The sequence below is a fragment of the Sceloporus occidentalis genome, unplaced genomic scaffold, assembly GCF_023333645.1.
Source record: "Sceloporus occidentalis isolate IW3139 unplaced genomic scaffold, rSceOcc1.0.p SCAF_1, whole genome shotgun sequence".
NCBI classification, from domain to species: domain Eukaryota; kingdom Metazoa; phylum Chordata; class Lepidosauria; order Squamata; family Phrynosomatidae; genus Sceloporus; species Sceloporus occidentalis.
This window is the reverse complement of record NW_028316981.1, coordinates 196379760-196402008: the sequence shown is the minus strand read 5'-3', so window position 1 is coordinate 196402008 and position 22249 is coordinate 196379760. Positions and strand designations below refer to the sequence as shown.

Genomic DNA, 22249 nt, shown 5'->3' with positions numbered 1-22249 from the left:
TAGCTGTTGACACATTTAGTCTGACTCCTCAGCAAAAGCCTGTTTGACATGGGAGACCCTATCAGTAACACTGCTACTGTCAGCCTAGCTTCTTACCTTGCAGGAGCATGCAGCCCCTCCACCAGGAAAGGGTAGTGCCATGATGGGTCTGACTTGGTATAAAACACGTAGTTGGCTATCTGTTTACAATACAACATTTAGGCAATAAGATCCTCAAAATGCAATTTATTTGTGCATATTTCCAGAAACTTCTCAGGAACCCATTTATGTTCCAAAGGAGGCTAGAAACTATCAGAAGGAACTTGCCTTGCCTGCTCTCAGTGGTAAACATACCATAATTTGTGCCCCAACTGGTAAGTTCAAATTGCTTTTTAATTGCAATTATAATTAGAGGGACAGTTTTAAAAATTAGATGTGTGACATAATTTTTTTAAATACTTGGCTCCAAAGGTGTATAAAGAAGATTTGTGGGGAAAGCCTAAAGCACTTACTTTTTTCAGATTTGAGGTCTGAGTAGTTTATCTCATAATCATGCCTATCTTGTGCTTCTATGGAGAAATGCCCTACTCTGTAGCTATACCTGTGTCATGTAGACTGCAGACAGCACACCTTTCTTTGAAAACTTGTTTGATAATAGTCTGAATTATTTGATACTTAAGCTAATAGGGATATGCATTCTGGTGAGTGTGTGTGTGTGTGTGTGTGTGTATGAAACAATGGATCTGAGCCACCCCTTTTATACAATGAACCATAATGATATATTACAGGAATACTGATCATGCTACTAAACGTGGTGTAAATACCCAGCAATGTAATGCTTTCTGGCAGAGCACCTGAAGGTCCTGGTAAGGAAACTTAAAGAGGAAAGAACAATGCTGCAAATAATAATAATAATAACTTTATTATGGCCATTTGGCCAGCACAATGCTGCAAATGAATTTCCTATCTCTGGCTTTGAAAGTCATAATTAATTCAAGTAATAATTATTGGTGTTAACATAAAATATTCCAAATGCTTCATAGTCAATAATCAATAATCCTTCAGACAGCCTTGAAAGCATGGTATTAACCTCATACCAACAGTTGAGATAATTGTAAAGGAAGGACAAGTTTTAAGTTCCTGACCTGAAGTGAGGTGCTTTTTGGAACATAATTCATGCACACAGTCATGATCTTACTACACAATCTGGTCCTTAGTGGACATGAAAAATATCATCTCATAGGTAGTAGCTTGGAAAATATATCTAGAAAAGAGTGCTTTAAAAATATATCCAAGCAACTTTCTTTCTTTCTTTTTTTTTTTGTATTTATCTTCACAGGATCTGGAAAAACCTTTGTGTCGGTAATGATATGCGATCATCACCTCCGGAACATGCCTCCTGGAAAGAAAGGGAAAGTAGTCTTTCTTGCTACTAAGGTCCCAGTGTATGAACAACAGAAGAAAGTTTTCCAAGAGTATTTCAAAAGAAGCGAGTAAGTTCTAAATCTTCCCATCTAATTGACAAGATTGTTCCTTAACCCTGTATAAAAGCAAGAGTTCTTATTAGTAATTTCTGTAGACAGATTCAGCATAGCAGGAGTGGGTGTGACCCAGTCCCAGTGTTAGACAGCAACTCCAATCTGCCTTAATTAGCCAACTATGAAGGGTGATGGGAGTTGCAGTAGACCCACTTGCACACTCTTTCTATACAGAATGAAGAGAAGTTTGGCTGCCCCTTTTCTTTGGATGGCTTACTTAAATATTCAGCTGAAATTTCATATTTCTGCAATGCCTGAATTTGGGTACTGAGAGAAAATTTCATGGGGAAGGCAGAATTCTTACTTTGCAGATCAGTACCCTCATTTTGCCTCCCCTGACCTATAGCTACACCAATGTTTTCTGCCTTTGTTGCAAGCAGACTCTTGCAGAACTCCTATTTGGAAAACTTTAGTATTTAAAATTAGAAAATGGTTTAGTGGAACAAAGCAAACAACCTGAGGTTGAGGTGGAGTGAGATTCCTCCTTCAGTCCCTCTTGGATTGGAAAGGGAATGAATGCTTCCCCCCCACACCATTTCCCCCTGCTGTATATTTGCAAGCACACTTATTTTATTTGATGTTATTTGCAAGCACACCCTGGGCCACCACTGCATTGATGCCACTCCAAGCTGACAGAATGGCTATAATCCAGTAGCTTTCCTCAGTAGCCTTCCGCTATGGTGGGTTGCCTAGAGCGTGTCTCCTTAGCCATTTCAGAAACATAATGCAATAAATGAGAATAGAGGAGGGAGAACCTGCAGTCTGTCTGTGTTACCTCTCTAGGGATGTCAGATGGCATGACAATTCTAGATTCTCCCTTGTCTCTCAGATTTTGCTGAACTGTTTTATGCTGTTTTTAAAATTCAACTGCTTAAATCTTGCTGATTTTTCCCCCTTTGAGGGTCAAAAATAGGCCTTCCCTTATAAGGAGTAAAGCAAGTGTTCCTCCTATAATGGTTCTAAGGACATTGCACAGCTATAGGAGCCATAAAAAGCTCCATCTTCCTCCCTCCATAGTTCTGGGGATGGCCTACTGTTCCAGGAGCTGTTATTTTTGTGTGTTCCACTCAAGGTTTCCCTTGACATGCATTATTCTTCTAGCCCTTCTCCCAAATCTGCTCACAAGAAAAGTATAAATTCTGTTTAAATCAAAACACATGAGATAAGAGTAAGGGCCAACTGCAACATTTTTATTGTCAACATATAGTGAAGTTTTTTTTAAAAAAAGGAAATACTTGATCAGTATTGGACAGTATTTGACTGTTGAAACTGATGAAAATCAGTTAGAGCAGTTAATATCCAGTGCCTAAATTGCCTCTGCAGTGTTAGCATTTCCTGGATTAAAGAAGTATGGCCCATCTTCAGATTGCTCTTTGCTAGCTTTGCCAAATGTCAGATTTCTTCTTTCACAGTTTTAAACCCCTTCGGTGCCCAACATGAGTTGTTTTTTTTAATTTTCAAAATTTTTTATTACACCGTGCATAATACAAATTGTACAATCATATTTCATATTATAATTTTCTCCCCTCACCTCCCTCCCAAATAAGAAACCAGCGTAGAGAAATTTACAATCCAATCAAATTAACAGTCGTTTTTGGTGATATGGAAAATATCATTGATTATATTATTAACTTCTTCATACCCCATTTTACCTAGTTGTTAAAGTAATAAACAGTGTGCATCTTTTCCTTTCCAGCTTCACAGTTTCAGGGATATGTGGGGAAATAGCATCTGTTTGCCCTGTAGATATGCTCATTGAGGGGAATGATATCACTGTCATGACACCCCAGATTCTTTTGAATTGTCTCAACGATGGAACGCTACCTTCCCTTTCATTGTTTACACTGATGATTTTTGATGAGTGCCACAACACGACTGGAAATCACCCTTACAGTGTATTAATGTCCAAATACTTGGATCTTAAGTTTGAACAACCTGAGACGCCATTACCTCAGGTAAGACCAAACTCTTGTCAAAGAAATGTTGGGAGTAAACACTTCTCACTTGCAAATTGTGGGTGTGTGCATGCTTGTGAGTTTGAAGTGCTAGCATCCATTTGCATTGTAGCAAACATTGCACCCAGAAGTCTGGAAAAAGAGGCCCTAAATTGGTGATGTGGTTTCAGATGTTGTGATTCTCCAGTAATCTCAGCCAGCATGACCAGAGATGTTGGAAGTGGTAATTTTGACAGCATTGTGTAGGGCACTCATTGTGTGGTGGACAGGTTTCCCAATCTTCTCATCCTAAAAACATTTTACATTTTTTAAAAGATGCTTTGAGCTCATGCAATGTTTAAAAAGGGTTACTTATTAAAACACAACTTTTGATGGTATAAAAACATTTGATGATATAAAAACATTGATATTTGTTAGTTAGATTAACTATGTTAGGGGGTATATTTTAATTTATTATGATGATACTGTGGATTTTGTTTTTTGTATTTGTGTGTGTGTGTGTGTGTGTGTGTGTGTATTTCCCATTGCGTTAGACATTAGGTTTATGTTTTGTATTCTGGCTTATGTTTACTGCAGGCCGGGGTGTCCATCGTGTGGATGCCAAGCCCCCATGCCACACCGAAGCTGGCATTTTTTGCTGGTCTGTTTTGGCCCAGAGTCCCATGTGCTATATGATAGTCTAGTGATGGCAAACCTTTTACAGACCAAGTGCCCAAACTCAAAGGCATTCCCACACCGGGTGTTACCGGGTACTTGGGGTGGGTGGGATTTCCAGGGGGAGAAACAGGACTTCGGGGGGGGGGGATGGGATTTCTGGGGGTGGGACTTCCACCTTCTGGAGACAGGACTTCCCTAGAGACAACTGAAGGCCTGGGAGGGTAGAGGGAAGAGGACGAACAGGTGTGGGCCTGTTCCTCTTCTCTCTGCCCGCTGCTCTCCCATGCCTTTAGCTATCTCTAGGGAGGCAGCTAACAGCGTGGGAGGGTGGGAGAAGAGGAGGAAAAGGCACACACCTGTTTCTGCTCTTCCTCCGCTCTCCCGTCTGTTTGTCCTCAGAAATGGCTTTACATGCCAGGGAGGGCATGTGTGGCATTGGTTTGCCACCACGGGTGATAGTCCAAAACCATTTATTTCTTAAAAAGAAATACGTTTAAGCCTTATCTTCAATTGGCCTTCTTCAGGGGCTATTATAAAATAAATAGAAGCACATTTACTATAATTGTGGCATTGATGGGGCAGTTGTGGTATTGATGGGCCAACAATGGGCTATTGTTGTGATCCAGGGGCCAATTTTCTGCTCTTGTGATTCTTTGTGGATCATATACAGATGGCTCCAAGTGCCAGAAAACAAAAATGGAAGTGACTGGAAGCCCATTTTTGGCTTTGAGGGGGGGAAAAGTAACAAAAAATAATAAAACAAAATAAAAAGTAAACAGCTCCTGAATAACAAAGGAGGTAACTGGCCCAAGGCGAAAGCAAGCCTCAGTAGCATATACGGGAGTACTGTACATTGTTTTTCCCTTTCCTAGGAATTCTTGCAGTATTCATAGGCTCTAACAGAACCAGCCAATCAGGAATGATGTGTTTGTCTGACGGGGATGGGATCCGAGGATAAGCTAGGCTTCTGGACTACCCTGGGAGCATAGAAGTGGCTCCCAATTGTGCTGGCAAATAGTCAGCTTACAGATAACTTCTGTCCCTCCTTCCCTTGAGCCTGGGCTTTGGGCTGATGGAAGTTTTCTTGCATGTGTAGTTAAGTACATCTCACATTTTGATTTGGCACAACTTTGACAGATTTGGCATGGGACAGTTTGTTTGTGGGGATCAAGACCTGTGGACCTGTCTGACACAGTGTGGGTGGGGGAGACCTGGTATTTCTCAGGCTGGTAGGAGAGGTTCACACTCTTCCTTTGTGTGGTTTTACCAGCATTCATCTACGGAATGCTAGAAATAATTAAGTTGCAACTCCTTTGTAGGGGATCCCCTTTGCCTCCTCTTTACCTTTGCATCTCCTGCTTTTGTCACCATTTATATTGTCTCTTCTCAGGAAAGGACTTCTCTTCTATGATTCTATGTGCAGTGCTTAGTTTGTATTCAAGAAGTGTACAAATCTCTAATTTCAATGTGTGCTCAGATTATAGGGTTGACAGCCTCTCTTGGAGTTGGCAGTGCCAAGAACCAGAATGAGACTATAGAATATATCTGCAAGATCTGTGCTTCACTCAATGCTGAAGTCATATCAACGGTCAGAGAGAACATACAAGAGCTGGAGGAAATTGTCTACAAACCCCAAAAATGTAACTATGCCTTCTGTTTGCTATCCTTCTGAATGAGGAGGTCTAGTCCACACTGAGGCTTGGTCAACTAAGTCCTTTAGGCTACCATTTTCAGAATGCACATGGCCAGAAGTAATCCAAGGCCTAGCCTTTACTTGAACAAGCTTTCAGCCTGCACAGCCCCCCCCCTCTCTCTCTCACACACATTGTCTGATGCATATGTGTCCACTGCATATAATGGTTCAGGGAGTGAACCATATGAGCAACCCATTCAATTAGCAGAGCAAATTCAGTGGCACTGTTGGGAATGGACTTCTGTGTTAGGAGTTATGAGGTGCCATAACTGGTGCCTTTTCTGATACTAACTTGCTATCTTATGTTTGTGAACGTGCCTATCATGATACAGTGGCTTTTGTAGTTGACACTACTCCTTTTGTAACATCAGTTACCCCTTCTGTGTTGTTCTGTGTGGGAAGGGAGGGCTGGTCCACAACCTAATGTTTATAGGACTACTTGATGATCAGGCCAAAAGCTGAGCATCCCATTTGTAGCTGCAAGCTTCCAAGAATTCCACAAATGGGAATGGGGGGAATCCATTTCTCCTCCACACTGTTTGCTCTAGGGGCATAGTTTAGCACCTGGGCCTGTATCAAATGGCAGTGGTGGCCTCTGTTTCCTCCTCAGGCCTTTCCTGTCCTTTTTGGAGGGTGCCCAAAGATGTCTCCTTTTCTAAGCTCTGTAAGTGTGCTATAATTTCAGTAGACTATTTACTGAACATGGAACAGTGTCAGCTGCCAAGTTGTCTTACGGATAGGGAACCTTTGTCTCCCCAAAACCTATTGGGATTACATGTCAACAAAAGACGCTCCTATCACTTTTTAAAATCATGGCGGGTTACAAACTGCCATAAAATACGTATTGACTACGTATTAGGGTTAGGAAGGGGCGGTGCTTCCGCAACCCCCTAACCCTAATACATAGTCAATACGTATAATATGGCGGCGGCTGTTCCACACGGCCGCTGCCATATTGACGTAGCGGACGCTGTGCATCCGCACATCGTGCAACGCTTACGACGTCGCAAGTGCGCCATTGGCGCTTCACGGCATCATAAGTGCGCCACAGGAAGAAGCTCCATTTTGGAGCTTTTTTGCTCCGCGAGGGAGCCGCGCGGTTTGGCTGCTGCGGCTCCCTCGTGGAGCAAACAGCAGTGCCGGGAGACCGCCACAAAGCAGCGGTTTTTAACCCACCACTGTCTCATTTGTGGGGGCTGAGGACCAGTTAGTTCTCTACTGCCCAGCTCTGGTTGATACCATGTTGCTAAAGATGGCTCCATCACTACCCCTCTTCTTATTTCTTACTGCAGCAATTAGGCTTGTTCAGAAACGGCCCCAGAACCGCTTTGTGGACATTATAGTGCAAATGATGGCTGAAACAGAAGACTTGGCAAGAAAACTTTATCCTATAGGTAAGAATATGGAGCATACTCATTCTTCTTTTTGTCATACATCTATATTATGGTTTTGTCAAATAAGTTACTTTTTTCAGTGCTCAGACTGAACAACAATAAATAAATCCCCTTCCTTTCCTTTTCTTCTGCTGATTCTGTGGTTTTAACATGTATTTGGTCTTGACATACATGCCAGCCAGTGTTGGATTAAATGGAGCACTTTGATTAAAATGTTCCCAGCCATACTGTATGAGCTGTGCACTAGAAATCAGGATATTAGCCAAGTTTAGAGATGAGAATCATGTGAAATTTGCTTGATAATAATTTATCTAATATACCTGGCTAAACTTACATATCAGTATTAGATCTAGTTTGTGGATGGCTGACTCAGAAAGGCACGAGCTGTGTCTGTGTGTGCATGAGATTCCTGGGTGACAGTTAACCTCACTACAAGAAGTCAGGCAGTCTTCATTCTTCTTGTTTCTACACTGTGCTACAGTTAAATGCATCTACATGCACATATGTCCTTCCACATTGAGAAAGTGATATGAAATAGCATGAAATCCTAGCTGTATATTTAATTTCTATTTGACAAATGAATTTTGTACATAGGTAGCATTGCTCTTTAGCTCATTTCTACCATTGGTTGACAGAATATGCTGTTTTTTTTCTTCCCCATTAGATACTTTGTCCCATATCCAGAATAGGAATTTTGGAACCCAGAAATATGAACAGTGGACAGCTGATGTGCAGAAGAAATGCATAGTGTTAAAACTGCAAGATAAGGAGGAAGAAAGTAGGATTTGCAGAGGTCTTTTTAGTTACACAGAGCATCTTCGGGTGAGTTTTTTTTTAATGGCATTATAAAACAGCCATTTCCCATCCAGTAAATAATCCAATAAACAAAGCTTAAGCTGGGAATGAGCAGGATTGTGCCAACTCATCCTTCTGTAGCCATGTGTACATGACTAGGTACCAATCAAGGTAAACAGCAGCTGCCTGCAGAATTCTTTACTAAGTATGTGTGAACATCAAAGTAGAGAGCAGAGACCAGCTAGCCCTAGGATGTTTAAAAACCTAAGAGAAATGTAAGTTTGGTCACTGAAATGGAAATTATAAGAAAAGTGAAGTCTGAAAGGAGAAACAGTCACCCTGGATGTATTTTGGAGGAAGCATTCTGGTGGTCCCTTGAAGATTCAAAATGTTTGTTCTAGTTCAAAATGCTGTTCTGGTTCACATGTACTAGTTTTGAATAAAAACTTTGCTTGAACATGTTGAACAACAAAAACATCTCATCCCCTCTTCTCCTTTCTGTGGTATAGGAACTCCACTCAATTATTTCCATTATTTCCACCCAGGTATCAAATTTTCTGTTAAAGAAATAATGCTCAGGAATGCACCTATGTCATTAACTGAGATATACTGTACATACAAACTGCATTCTCTGAGACTGATATAAAGTAGGCCTTGCTTGTAGGTCTTGCCATTTTCACTCCTAGGAAATCTCTGTAGGCAGTTTGATCCAGTGCTTTCTGGGTACCACTAAAATATTTCCATCTGAACACAGTTATAAATTTGAGAGTGCCTTTTGTTTTTCCTCATGTGCACATTGCACCTGTTACTTTCAGAATGATATGTATGGTGGCTGTAAAAAGTTTTTCAACTTTTCTTTCTATCCAGAAATATAATGATGCTCTCATTATCAATGAAGATGCACGTACCTGTGATGCTCTGGATTATCTGAAGGAATTCTTTGATTGTATGGCAAGTGGAGGTTTTGATGAAATTGAACAACAGTTGGCATCTAAGTTTGAAGGTACTTCATGGAAATATATCCTTATGTTACATCAAAAGAGAGAGGCTGCTTTGCCTTCAACAAATGTATGGCAAAAAGAAATTAAGAATAGCTTAACTTCTTGGATGTGATAGATTAAAGGTACTCATCAGATGCCTATACAGAGCAAAGTTTGTCTGCCAGAGAAAATTGTAATATTCCTTTAAAAGGATCTTGGAGATTTGGGCCCAAAACAGACAGGCATAAAAAGCTGGCTTCCACACAGCTTGGTGGCATGGCATTTAGATGACACAACAGCCTCCAACCTGTGTGGAAGCTGTGCTTGAGGTTGCTCCTGGACTGCCTAAGGTGGCCCAAACTTGGCCCCAGAAGAAGCAGATATTTTCCACTGCTTGTCGTGGTCCATTTGGGACCATGGAGGGGGCTGCCATTGGGACTGCAGCATGTAGTGGCTTTGCAGCTTTGTAACTGTTTTGGAGTATGCAAAGAAGAAAAGGAACATCAGGACAACTAGAGAGATGCAAAACTGGGATTGCTCTTTGCTGGTGAAATTCTCTCACAAAATTGCAGTGAGATTAAAATAAATGAAAATATAAATATTTGATTGGAAATCACTTTAGATTGTTGTTGTTTTCATAGACAAGCAATTGCTATTAAGCATTGTAAACAAGTAAAATAAAATGTAATAGCATACATGATGTAAAAACATCTCTCTTTCATTTGTATACTTAACACATTTTTCCCCTTCTAGCCAAATACCCCGAGCTGTATGCAGCTTCACAAGATAAATCCAGTGAAAATCCCAAATTGGAAGACATTACTTTTATCCTGGAGGAAATATACCATCTCAACCCCCAGACTCGCACGATTCTGTTTGTTAAGACAAGAGCACTAGTGGCTGTAAGAGAAATACTTCCAATGGTCCAGACTGGGACTATTTGTTTATTTTCATTTTTCAATACTCTTCTCTATGCCTTCTGTTTCATTAAAATATGACATCCACAATACCAGTTTCTTAAAAAAAACATGTTTAATCAGCTTATAAAAAGTAAGTTGGAACACCTGTGAAGTACAATTTTTTTTAAAATGCATGATAAAACCAACAGTTCTAAAGCAAGATTCTTTTGCTCCTTAGTTTTAACTTTAAATTAGAGTTTAAAACCTGCATCCCTTTGTTGAAAGGGATGACCATGGTGGACATTGTGCCTCTGTGTCTAATAATGTGGATTATTTCTCCTCTTGCCTGCTAGCCACCTCCCATGTTTCCTGAAAACCTCTTTTGGAGGGTTTCCAATTTATCTGGAACAGGTTTTATGGAATCATGGGGAGAGAGGTATTGCTGGAGGGAGTAAGAATCCCACCCCAATTGTGGAAACAGAAATAGTTCTGTATTCTGCTGTATGCCATCCCTCACTATCAATGTGTTGTCTCAGAGAGAGGCATTTCTCAATTCATCCAGAAGTTATTTGCTTCAAACAAAGAGGCTGGGTGCTGTGTGTGTTCAGTGCTCTTCCTGATAAGATACTACTGGCTCATGAGTGGTTAAAGTTGCTGTTGATTTTTGCATACAATTTGCCCCAATACATTATATATCTTTTTGAGCGGACGTCTGTGGGGCGGGAGCCATTCTACATACATATAATCTTGCATTGGGGAGGGGAACTTAATGCTTAAACTGTTTAATTGATGTTTTAGGGGAGGGAGAGAAAAACTGGGATATTTGGTTTTTGTATAGATTCTTTTAATTGTAAGCCGCCTTGATTGTCTTTTTGACAGAGAGGCGGGGTAAAAATAATTTATTTTATTTATTAACTCATTTTATCAGTCTGGGGCAATGTTTGGGTGAATAGTCCTGTCAAGCCCAATCTGTAGCTAAGTAGGCAAACTGTCCTAGATCCCAAAGGACTGGGTATGTGGTGGGAAAAAAAGGGTTGAAGCTTAGAATGTTTATTACCACAAAAGTCTGACACCAAATGAATCTTGCAGGCATTGAAGAACTGGATAGAAGAAAGCCCCCAGCTTCAACACTTAAAGCCAGATGTATTGATGGGCCGTGGGAAAAGAAATCAGAAAACTGGTAAATGAACTGTGTATCATACTGTAGAGGATGTTAATCATGAACATTGCAGTGCCTAAAAGGTTGCTAGGAAGCTAATTTTCTACAACTTTTTGTACTACAGTGCGCCCGCGTCATACGCCGCACCACTGCGTTGCCACGAGCACGAGCCCCATTACTTGTAATGGGGCTCAAGCACATGCACAGTTTCTTTTATGCGGGGGGCGGGGCGGGCGGGGGTGGTGGTGGTGGAACGGATCCTCCGCATAAAAGAAGGGCGCACTGTACCTGAATTCCAGTTTACATAATTTATGTTAAGGAAAGATTCTAGTGGCATAATGCAATCCTGGACCTGGGACACTTTTCTCACTACACAGTTGTAGCACTATGATTCTACTGTCATGGCTCTATCGTATGGAATCCTAGGGTTTAGAGTTGAGGAAGAATTTAGATTTCTCAGCCAGAGAACTCTAATGTCTCACCAAAGTATAAACTTCAGGATTCCATAGGAGGCAGCCATGGGAGTCAAAATTAATCGTGTACTGTAGTATGTAAGGGCCCTAAGACAGGCACAGGCAGATGGACAGAGGGCCAATTTTGCCACCCATTTCCAGGCCTCCCTCACAGTAGGGAGGGGTAATAAGAGGAGGAGACATAAGGCTGACAGCTTTCTAAAATGCCTCACTTGCTTCTGGGGGTCCTGGAAGAAAAGGAGCTTGGGAGGGCTGACTGGACAGGTTGCCTGTCATTCCTCCCAAGGGCCTTCACTGCCAGGACCCCTGAAAAAAGACATGAGAGGGAAGCAAAGATGAGAAAAAGCAGTTTGTTGCTGCACTTTGTCAGTAAACTGTGATGAAAGTAACAAAAAAAAAGTTGATTGAAAGAGATTGGGGGTCAACATGTGGCCCACAGGTTGCAGAATTCCCACCACTGACCTAAATGTTTCAAATCTAATATTTAAAGTACAGTTGACGCTTCAGGTAGTTCTAGATAGTTTACTGGAACTAAATAATGGCTGGCATTCTGGATTGCAGTTTTCTTTTTTTAAAAAAAGTGGAGCTGAGATCTGCACGAGCTTCTCAGGAAGCTGGATTTTTCCACTATGAGGCTACTTTTTCTATGCTTTTGCAGCATACTTAGATCTGTGACTAAGGCTTTCATTAAATTTGCTGATTATTATTATGATTCTGTTGATGATCTAGATATTCTTGTCATTCTTGTGTTAGGTATGACCCTTCCCAATCAGAAAGGTGTCTTGGACTCCTTCAAAACGGATGGGGACAGCAAGATTCTCATAGCTACCTCTGTTGCTGATGAAGGGATTGATATTGCTCAGTGCAACCTTGTCCTGCTCTATGAATATACAGGCAATGTAATCAAAATGATACAAGTCAGAGGTAGGTTTGTAAACATGTTCTGTAAGAAACGTCTTGTAAGAAACTTCTTGAAGGCACACAACAATCACAGAATATTCAGGTGAAGTTAGGTTTCATGTACATGTTGAATATCCTTTATCTGAAATGTTTGGGATGAGAAGCATTTTGTATTTCAGAGGGGGTTTTCCCCCAGATTTTGGAATATTTGCATGTATATAATGAGGTGTCTTGGAGATGGGACCCAAGCCTAAACATGAAATACACTTATTTCATACACACCTTATACACATAGCCTGAAGGTAATTTTATATAATATTTTAAATAATTTTTTGCATGAAAAAGTTTGTGTACACTGAACCATTAGAAAGCAAAGAGGTCACTATTTCAGCTACCCATGAATTTTTTTTATTTTATTTTTTAGATTTTAGAATATTTCACATTTTCAGATAAGAGATATTCAGACTGTATTTACTAAACTTACATGATTTAGCAATGTATGTGCAAATGTGCTAATATATTTGCTATTTCTCCAATGCCTTTTGACTTACCTGATCTTTTCTAATACAGTAATTATTAAAGTGTACACAGAGAAAGCATTATGTATTCAGAAATAGTTTTACAGGTTAATAATTTTACAGTTTAAAATTGGCCAAATGTAAGCCTCGAAAACAAATGGGTTTGTGAGATACATAAATTACCGTCATCCATCCACATTTGCAGGGTTAATTGGATTATTCATGGATTATTTACTGCCACTTCTGCTATTGTGTTCATTCATTTACTTGTTAGAGCAGAATTCCTACTCGGGCAGGTGGATGGGGGAGAATGGGATGGGATGAGGATATTGCCAAGAGGGAGGGTGGGCATATATATTTCCTTGCTCGTTCACTTGCATGGGGAAAGGGGATGGGACAAGGGAGGAAAAGGTAGGAGGGAAGGTGGTGTGTGGGTCTTCAGGGCAGATGGAGGGAGTGGGATGAGGAGGGTAGGAGAGAGCAGGGGCAGGCAGGATGGTGATGGCGATGTCAGAAGGACAAGGGCAGTGGGAAGGAGGTGAAACAGCTCTTCTTATGGTGGTGGCACTCCTCCTGTCTGTCCCTGAAATCCCCACCCACCTCCTGCCTTCCCTCCTCTCATCCCCTCACAGCATCCGCTTCCCTAGCCCTTCGAAATGAGTGAGTGCATGAGGGAATGCATGCACGGCTAGGCCTGGCCATCCCTCCAGTACTGGTCCTTTTATTGTGTTAAGGTATTTGCATTTCCCTCCACTTTCACAGGATTCCTATGCTTCTAATCTCTGCGAAAGTAGAAGGTTGACTGTATAAGGTTTAAAATAGAAAACAGAAAGCCATGTGTATTAGAGAATGTGACTGTTAGCCAGCAACAGCTTAATTCCAAGAATTTCTACTAAATGAAGAGATGAGAATACCAGCATAACTAATAACATATGAGCTGACTTGACCAATAATAACCTCACATCAAACTGATGGAAGAGAGTCAGAAGAAGCCAAGATATACCTGATTTGTTTATATTATTTCCAATAGTTGGAGAAGAGGATTGTTGACATGAATTGAGCCAATCAGTGTTTTTGTTTTGATTGGTTCAGATAGGACAGCTGATAGGCAGGGCAGAAGCTAGAGAGAGAATAAAAGAATCCAAGGAGAAATCAGACTGCTTTGCCAATTTCAGGTGGCAGGCAGAGCAATCCACATGTATGGGTTTTATCCTGCATGCCAACCCTATGAAGTAGCTGTAACGTAGCCCCCAAAACATGCTGTTAAACTGCCCAGATATGTTAATACTAGTGGTAAGAGAAGCAACTGGGCTGTGCTAAATAGATATATTTCCCATTATGATTGTAGATGACCATTATAGATGCTGATAGCTATGCAACAGATGTTGCTAAAGATAATAAGATATAGCAGTGCTCAAGAACATTAACTGTTCAAAGCTTGTGTGTTCACAGATGCCTATTACGAGATACATGGTTCCTCAATAGAAGAGATGATATAAACAAATAGATGGCTGAGTTATGTTGTTTAAGATGATAATGTTCCATATGTGTTAACTATAGAAGAGCCTGCTAAAGAGTTGGAGAGATAAAGGTTCTGTCCTTACATAGGTGTAACACCTTACTCCCCACATACTGCAATGTAATGAATGTATGATGCCCTACATGTCATGTTAATGTAAGGAAAGCAAAAGTGCCCAGATATTGACATATCTCCATATTTCCCTAGTGGGATTACATGTGAATATCTGTGATTGCATATACAGTTGGCCCTTCTTATACACAAACTTTTTTATACATGGATTCAAGCATCCACAGTTTGAAAATGTTCAAAAAAGTATAAATTTCAAATATCAAACTTTGATTTTCCATTTTTTATAAGGGACACCATTTTGCTATGCCATTATATTTAATGGGACTTGAGCATACACCGATTTTGTTATACACGGGGGAAATTGGAACCAAACCCCAGCGTATAACAAGGGTCCACTGTACAGGCATCCCCTCTTTATTAATAGCTTGTTTTCTGCTGTTTTAATAGATCTAAATTGCAGGTATATACTGTAGTCTCAACCCCTGCTCTGCTCTTTCAACTACTGCTGCTGCTTTTTTGTCTCTTGCCCAACTCAACATGTTGGGTTTCTTTCTCAGTTCACTTGGCGAGCTGGATTTTTTTCTGTGTCTATTTGACACCATCTACTTGTTTAGTGTTGTGTTTGCAAGCTAAAAAAAAAATATGGGTTCCACTTTTCAACTGATTGCACTTTTTGACAGTCCTCTGGTCACTAACCTGTGGGTCCCTGTAATAAACAGCCTAAAAGGGAGCCTGATAATTCTCCTATATCCCACAATTCCAATAGTTAAGAAAATGTAAGTGTAGTGCTGATGTTAACTCTGCCTGTCTGGATATCACCACCATCTCAGCTTGGATGGCCAGGTGATAATAGGATTCCAGACAATTCAGATTACCTGACAATTGGCAAAGAACCCTTAGTCCCTGAGTCTAAAGAGATAGGGGTGGGGAACTGTGCCTGTTTCAGTAGGAAAAGAGATTAGAAACATAGAGTAGGAACAGAAATGATTTAATTGACTTGTCCAAAGGTTGCTTCCATATCAGGGATGGGGCCCTCATGATCTTCAAATTCAACAGCTGCCTTCATTCCTGACCAACAGATATCCTGGATGGGGATGGTTGGAGGTAAACATCTAGAGAACTTCCCCAGTCCTGTTCTGCATTATTTCCTCCTGTAGTGTGGGGCTTCCCACTCATTCAAATGAGAGCCAGGGAGGCTGAAGGTTATATTCCCTAAAACTGTGTCTTAAATCTGTTTGCACCTGCCACTTCAGGTCGTGGAAGAGCAAAAGATAGCAAGTGTATCCTTGTGACTAGCAAGAAAGAGCAGGAGGAGAATGAGAGATGGAACATGTTGAAAGAGAAGATGATGAACAAAGCCATTGAGAATGTGCAAGATTGGAAGGAGGAAAGGTTTGCGCAGAAGGTGACTTTCATTTCTTTTCTGCTTTGTTATTCTTCATTTGATCAAAGGAGTGAATTTTGTAGCAAACATATTCTAACTCCACAAGCAGATTCATATAGAGGCAGGCTCTTGCTTAGATATCCATTTTGACGTCTTTTGTTTTTCTGTATCTTTCTCTCCCCCCCCCCCCCCCCCCCCCCGGTTTTAGATAAGCGATCTGCAAAAGAAGCAAAAGCAGCTGCAAGATTCCAAGAAGAAAGAACCCCAGCGACAGCTGCTGTCAGGCAATCGAAGGTTGTTGTGTGGGAAATGCAAAAGAGTTGCCTGTGACACAGACCACATCAGAGTGATTGAGGTAATCCCACAGTGGAATATTCTGATGATTATGTTTTAGTGTGGGGCATGCCTGTCCTTGACCAGTTTTGTTGCACTTTGAGGAGAAGTGGTGGTGGGATCAGTAGCGTGAACATAGTTTTGGATCCAAATCTAAATATTGGTGAAATTCCTCCCAATCTCTGTTCTGAAGAAATGATGTAGCCCATATCTGTGCGACATCCACTGTTATGCCAAAGCACACTTTTACACCTATGTGTTTCTCTGTTCATGGGGCCTCTCCATGAGATTTGGAACCCTGGAAAATCAGGGTTTCAACTCACATGGAAAACCTCCATTAGATGGATGAAGCTCTCCTTTGCAAATCATTGCTTTTGATGCGAAGAAAATGGTGCTGGAGGAAAGGAAGACAAGTGCACCCCCATCCCAATGTTCACACGCTTAAGTAGAGAATGCCTGAATAAGGCTTGGTTGAAAGGCAATGTATCGATATGTCTTGGATTACTACAATTTAGTATGTGTTAAATGACTGTCTGACCTGAACGTTCTGGGTGGCTTTACAGCTTCAACTTGTTTGCACATACAAGCCATTACTTGATGCTGAAGTCAGAATTAAAACTGTGATGTTTGAGCCAAGCCTAAACTGAAAGAGTAAACTCATGTAATTCCTGTGTTTGTTGCAGGGATCCCACCATACAGTCTTAGATGAAACATTTACAGAACGCTATAATACAGTACCTCACAGCAAACAAACCTGCTATGGCAGTTTTGAGAAAAAATGCAAGCTGTATTGTAATGCTGACAAATGTCATAATGACTGGGGAATCACAGTTAAGTACAAGGCATTTGATGATCTGCCCATCATAAAAATCGAAAGCTTTTCAGTGGAAGATGTTGCCACGGGGAAACAGACTCATTTCCGGAAATGGAGAGATGTTAATTTTGCAATGAAAGAATTTGATATTAAAGAAATGTACAATTCAAGCATGGAGTAGTCCACTTTCTATTTAGCCTAGTTTTCAGTAAATAAAGACCTCTTGTTTTAAGATGTAACTGGTGACATTTGGGGTAAAGCATGTTTTAATAGAAATGGCATTAGGTTTCATAGTTTTCATAGTATTTTAACTTTTAATTTATGTCCATTAGACTTGCTTAATCAAATTTCCTTCAGCAAAGCCATTAAGATCATGACAGCTTGAATGAATCATATAGTACTTGTTTCATTCATGTTTACTTATTAAATTCATGTTTACTTATTAAATTGTCCATAGCTTTCGCTTGTATAAATATCTGAGATATGTTTTGGGTGGAATCTTTCTGCTGTATGATTCAGCAACATTACATAATTACTTTAAACATGAAACTCTGTTTGTGGGAGACTGGAAATAAAAGTATTATTATTATACCTGTGTTTTCTTCTTCCAAGAAACTCTGGGTGCAACAAATAGAAGTATTTTTTGTAATAAACCTGTAGGAGATGTTTTGTAAACTATGCCTACCCACTAATGATTTTAGCTGAATAAGTAAGTGTCTCCAAGTGTCCCTGGTTCACATTCAGTATTCAAATTGCCTTGTTAAAAGGCACATGGCCAAAAATAAAGCATTTTTGTGTTGTTCAAGGAATGATGTGGTTCCCTGTAAGCATTTTCCCTTTCTGTCAGACCAGTGTCACTTTTAGTACTTGTGGTAGTTTTAATTAAAATATACCTTCTCAGTCTTTTGGCTCAGATCAAGTGTGGTATCATATAAAATATTGCAGTGTAACAGTCTGTAGAATTCATTGCATCTCACTCTTCTCTCTTTGCATGTAGATCAACTGAATTTAAAAATGTAAATATGTACTGAGACGAGCAGAAAGGATAACAGATATTAATAGAAACTGCTGTAGTTTATGATGGAATTCTTCATTTTTTGGATTATTTAATATTTATTAATCTTTGAGAGTTTCTTTTTAATGTCCCACCTACAAATGGGAAGCATTCATCTTTGGATCCATATGGGAGGGTAACAGAGGAATGCAGAGGGTAAACTACTCCATGCGACAGAACCCAGAGCTGGCAATGCAGAAGGTATTTGCTAGTGTGATTCCTTGAGGAAATGTAGAAATCTATAGCACCTGGTGGGTTGTAACATCAATTTTCAGCCCGGGGGGGGGGGGGGGTAGAGGAGAATAAGGAGCATGTAAACAAGGAAAAGTTCTGCATTTTGTTGGCCTGTGGTAGCAGCAAAAATGGAGCTTGTAGGCCATACAACCACTACCTTGGCCTATAGGATACTGTGGTCTGTCACCTGTAGAGTGCTTCCCAAGAATATTACACTCCACCATACAATCTTAAAAAAGAGGCTAAACATGTTTTTGGAAAATAGATTGAAATTTTTATTATAAATGATTTTAAAGCCTCCCTACCCCAAAGACTATAAATCAAAGACACAATGATTAAAGGAGTTAAGTAGCCATGTCCTTTTTCATTTTTTTTAATTCTAAAGGAAGCACAGAGGCCCCGATACAGATTGGGACTGGGGGTGTCTTTAAGCCCTTCTCTCTGCTGTAGTCCCTCTCTGACTCTCCCTACCTCTGGGAACAGTCACAATTTATACTGAAGATCCACTTGCTTAATAAATCACTACTTTGTAGTACAGTATATGGTGCAGTCATAACACCCTCAACTGCATTAGCCCCCAGAGTTATCCCTAGATTTAAAAAGATACAGCTGCTAGCTATGTCTTTAATATATCTACTTTGGCCTTCCTGCCATGAAGAACCAGGAGGAAGCATAACAGAGAATATTCGCCCTTTAAGACAGAAGTGCTAAGCCAGTTAATCATTTTAGCAGTATTAGATTTTCAAGGGAAAATTCTGATTAACTGTTTTAATAGAAAGGAGACTACAGTTTTTAATCTCTCAAGGCAGGTAGAAAAAACCCTGTATTGTCAGTTGTTGTATGAAACACTGAAAAGGATCAAGTGGACTTCACTTAATGTAGCACTGTGTTAATCAATTTCACATTGCACCGACCCATACATAACAGATCAAAGGTACTGTGGGCAGGGTGAGTTCACATAAACACACACACAAAACCAGGTTGTTTGGTGCGTTAGGGCCCTTAGCCATACATTCTAACAGCATAAACTTATGTTTTGAGTAATACCACCCGTACACACTTAATTCACTTTAGAGTTCAGGAGTATACAGTTTTTCATATTTACTGTGCATTCACATCAGAATAAGGCAGGTTTCATGATAAAATGGACACAGTCACATTTTTGGGACTAGGATGCCATTTTGCGAATCATATAGTTCAAGATGCCGCCATTCCGGAAATAAGTGAGCTCCACATCTGTATCAAACCTCATGATGGCCTGGAAGGTCTTCCCAGTATCCAGCTGTTGAGAAGATATAAAAAGATTGCACCATTAGAAAAACAAGCTTGTTCTCTCCAAAAAGAAGGCAGCAAGCCTTCCTGTGTGTCCCAAACACTTCAATACATGCTAAAACAGTTTCAGTAGGTATTTCAAGCACCATACCACTCAAGAGACATAACAGGCGTCTTGTTCAACACAGTTTACAAAAATATGCATTCCATTTTACAACTTATAGTGTAATTTTGTGAGACATTTAGCCTTCTCTGTCAGGAGGCTCTGGTGACCCAATAAACTACAATTCCCAGGATTCCCTAGAACTGAACCAGTGCAGTTAAAGTGGTCTCAAACTATATTATTTCTGCACTGTGTTCTGGATCTAAATCACGTTTATACTGAAATAAGGGAAGGGAAATAGACCAGCACGAAGAGGCAGCTTAAAGTTGCTCCTGCCCAAGCCTGGGACCTTTGTTCTTGCCAAACAGCTGCAGCAGACTGGAGATTGGTGGGCGCAAATCAACTCAGCATGGCCCACTTTTGGCTTCAACCCTGCCTACCACTGACTCTGGCTTCAATCACCTTCTGACATATGGCACCTAAAAATTGCAGCTCCCCATATAAAAAAAAATCCCTACATTTGCCTTAGACCTCCATGCTAGATCACTTCAGTTGCTGGAACCTTACCTTGATCTGGACATTCATTCTGGGCACTAGCTCCTGAGGAATGATGATTGTGTAACGTTCCTGGCCAGTCAGCCCAAGACTCTCAGCATCTTCACCAGGCAAGTACTGCAGGGGAATCACTCCCATTCCCACTAGATTGCTGCGGTGAATCCGCTCATAGCTTTCAGCAAGAACTGCTTTGATGCCCTGAGAAAGCACTTTATTAAAAACTGTTCAAGCATTAGACCAAAACCCTATCTCTTCAGAAAAAGAATATAAACCACATCACAAACATTTAAAAGCACTTGTAAAATTTGCAAAATAACAAATCACTTAACTCTAAATCTAAAACACCAGTTCCCAATCACACACAAAATATAACTCACAGGGAGATATTTTTCATATAATTTCATAAAAAGTGAAGTAAAAAAGAAGGCATGGAGGTGTAAGATAAGAATACAGACACTGTAAAATCCAGTCTTATAGTTAGATGGAGAAACAAGATGGAGAGTTTAGTATGTAAGCTATCTTAGTGTTTCAAAATTCATTTTACAATCTTTCAAACACGCCAGATACAGCTTATCAGAAAGTAATAACTGATATGTCAAACAAAACCAATTAACATGTCTGACCAAGTCAGATGATCTCTCTTCAGGCTCACTCTTTGGCAAAACGTCTCCCTTATTTTTTCTCAGCACTCCATTTGTCATAAAAAACATTATGTAATAAACTGTAGGCCCTCCTCCCCCCATTTAGAAAACTGGCAATGACATGATTTGTTGGGAGGGATACCTGAAGGATATAAACTGTAGAAGGCAGGACAAAGATTTGAAAGGAGGGAGTTTTCCACTTTTCAACAGAGTTGCCAGTTCAGCACTGTTCTCATGCTTATCCATAAAAACTACACACAGCTTTCTAGAAACCAGTAATTTGTGTTAAGGCTTTGTGAATACAGACCTACTGGCAGCACAACAGAACTTCTGCAGCCTTTTGCACTATCTAAAAACTGGCTCCAGAAGGTTTCCCAGCTATCTTCCTGAGCATGCTGATGAGAGCAATTCTGGACAAGATTCTCTACACATTTTGTGTACTGTAAATATACACCAGTATAGTTAAACAGCCTTTTTGGTGACAAGCATGAAAGCTATTGGAAAGGGCATACTACAGCTTTGCTTCCTTCACTAAGGTGATATTTTTGTGGGAGCCAACTGTACTGATGCACAGGCTCATGCCCGTCTCACACCAATGTTATGCTTCATATGGTTGGAAACCTCCCAAAAACAACCATGTAGAAGAATAGCTAGTACTTAAAAACTAGCTCAAGCTCCTGAAAACCAATATCAAAATATCATTTTTGTCTGACAAAAGTGTTGGTAATCGGGTAGAAAAAAATCTTTGCATAAGCCTTCACTTATTTTCTAATAGCCAAGAACTGATCCTAATACTGTAAAAGAAATCTTCATTGGATTAAAAACTGGAGACATCTGAATTGAAAGCTGAACTTGAATTTGCAGAGTCAAATGACTTATTAGCACACCTAAAAACCACTGACAGAAAAACAGCTCACTCACCAGCAAAAAAGGTCCTTTTGCAGCCCAGTCCCGTGAGCTTCCAGAGCCATACTCCTTACCAGCCAGGACAATAAGTGGGTGACCTGCTTGCTGGTACCTCTCAGAAGCATCAAACACGTCAAGCTACAAACACACACAATGCAAGTGATGTCAGTTAGAAGGAGTAAAGAAACAATATCTTCAATAGATAAACTATGCTACTTCTGGGCCTTCTGTAAATCATCCCCATTTTTTTCATGCAAGGATTCAAAATAAAAAGCCCAAATCCAAAGAAATATAAATATGAACTTACTAAAATACATCAATTGCTTTGTCAAATTAAAACAACTGATTAATACAATTAAGGAACTTCATAAAAGGCAAAGACACAGAAGCCCTCTATAGTTGTTGGCTCTTGCTGGGGATGG

General features: G+C 40.2%; 2 protein-coding genes across 8 annotated transcripts in view; one reads left to right on the top strand and one right to left on the bottom strand.

The window, feature by feature from the left end:
• The window catches only part of RIGI (RNA sensor RIG-I), a 31444-nt gene extending 13791 nt beyond the window's left edge, over positions 1 to 17653 (top strand). For 5 of the 6 annotated variants that reach the window (XM_089488173.1, XM_089488207.1, XM_089488178.1 and 2 more), the window contains 13 exons: positions 246 to 353; positions 1319 to 1472; positions 3214 to 3472; positions 5607 to 5769; positions 7115 to 7216; positions 7881 to 8038; positions 8879 to 9014; positions 9745 to 9893; positions 10980 to 11070; positions 12276 to 12446; positions 15785 to 15936; positions 16124 to 16270; positions 16932 to 17653. In XM_089488173.1, the coding sequence (XP_089344299.1) occupies positions 246 to 353; positions 1319 to 1472; positions 3214 to 3472; positions 5607 to 5769; positions 7115 to 7216; positions 7881 to 8038; positions 8879 to 9014; positions 9745 to 9893; positions 10980 to 11070; positions 12276 to 12446; positions 15785 to 15936; positions 16124 to 16270; positions 16932 to 17243 (2102 nt within the window). In that variant the 3' untranslated portion in view covers positions 17244 to 17653. Of the gene's footprint in view, positions 1 to 245; positions 354 to 1318; positions 1473 to 3213; positions 3473 to 5606; positions 5770 to 7114; positions 7217 to 7880; positions 8039 to 8878; positions 9015 to 9744; positions 9894 to 10979; positions 11071 to 12275; positions 12447 to 15538; positions 15636 to 15784; positions 15937 to 16123; positions 16271 to 16931 lie in introns of those variants that run through there. The other variant, XM_089488192.1, reaches the window with a different exon arrangement.
• Positions 17654 to 18709: 1056 nt separating this feature from the next.
• LOC149323176 (cytoplasmic aconitate hydratase) overlaps positions 18710 to 22249 on the bottom strand; it is a 62098-nt gene continuing 58558 nt past the window's right edge. The window contains exons 19-21 of one of the 2 annotated variants that reach the window (XM_089488157.1): positions 21843 to 21965; positions 20293 to 20478; positions 18710 to 19632 (exon numbers count right to left, since the gene is read on the bottom strand). In XM_089488157.1, the coding sequence (XP_089344283.1) occupies positions 19519 to 19632; positions 20293 to 20478; positions 21843 to 21965 (423 nt within the window). In that variant the 3' untranslated portion in view covers positions 18710 to 19518. Of the gene's footprint in view, positions 19633 to 20292; positions 20490 to 21842; positions 21966 to 22249 lie in introns of those variants that run through there. The other variant, XM_089488163.1, reaches the window with a different exon arrangement.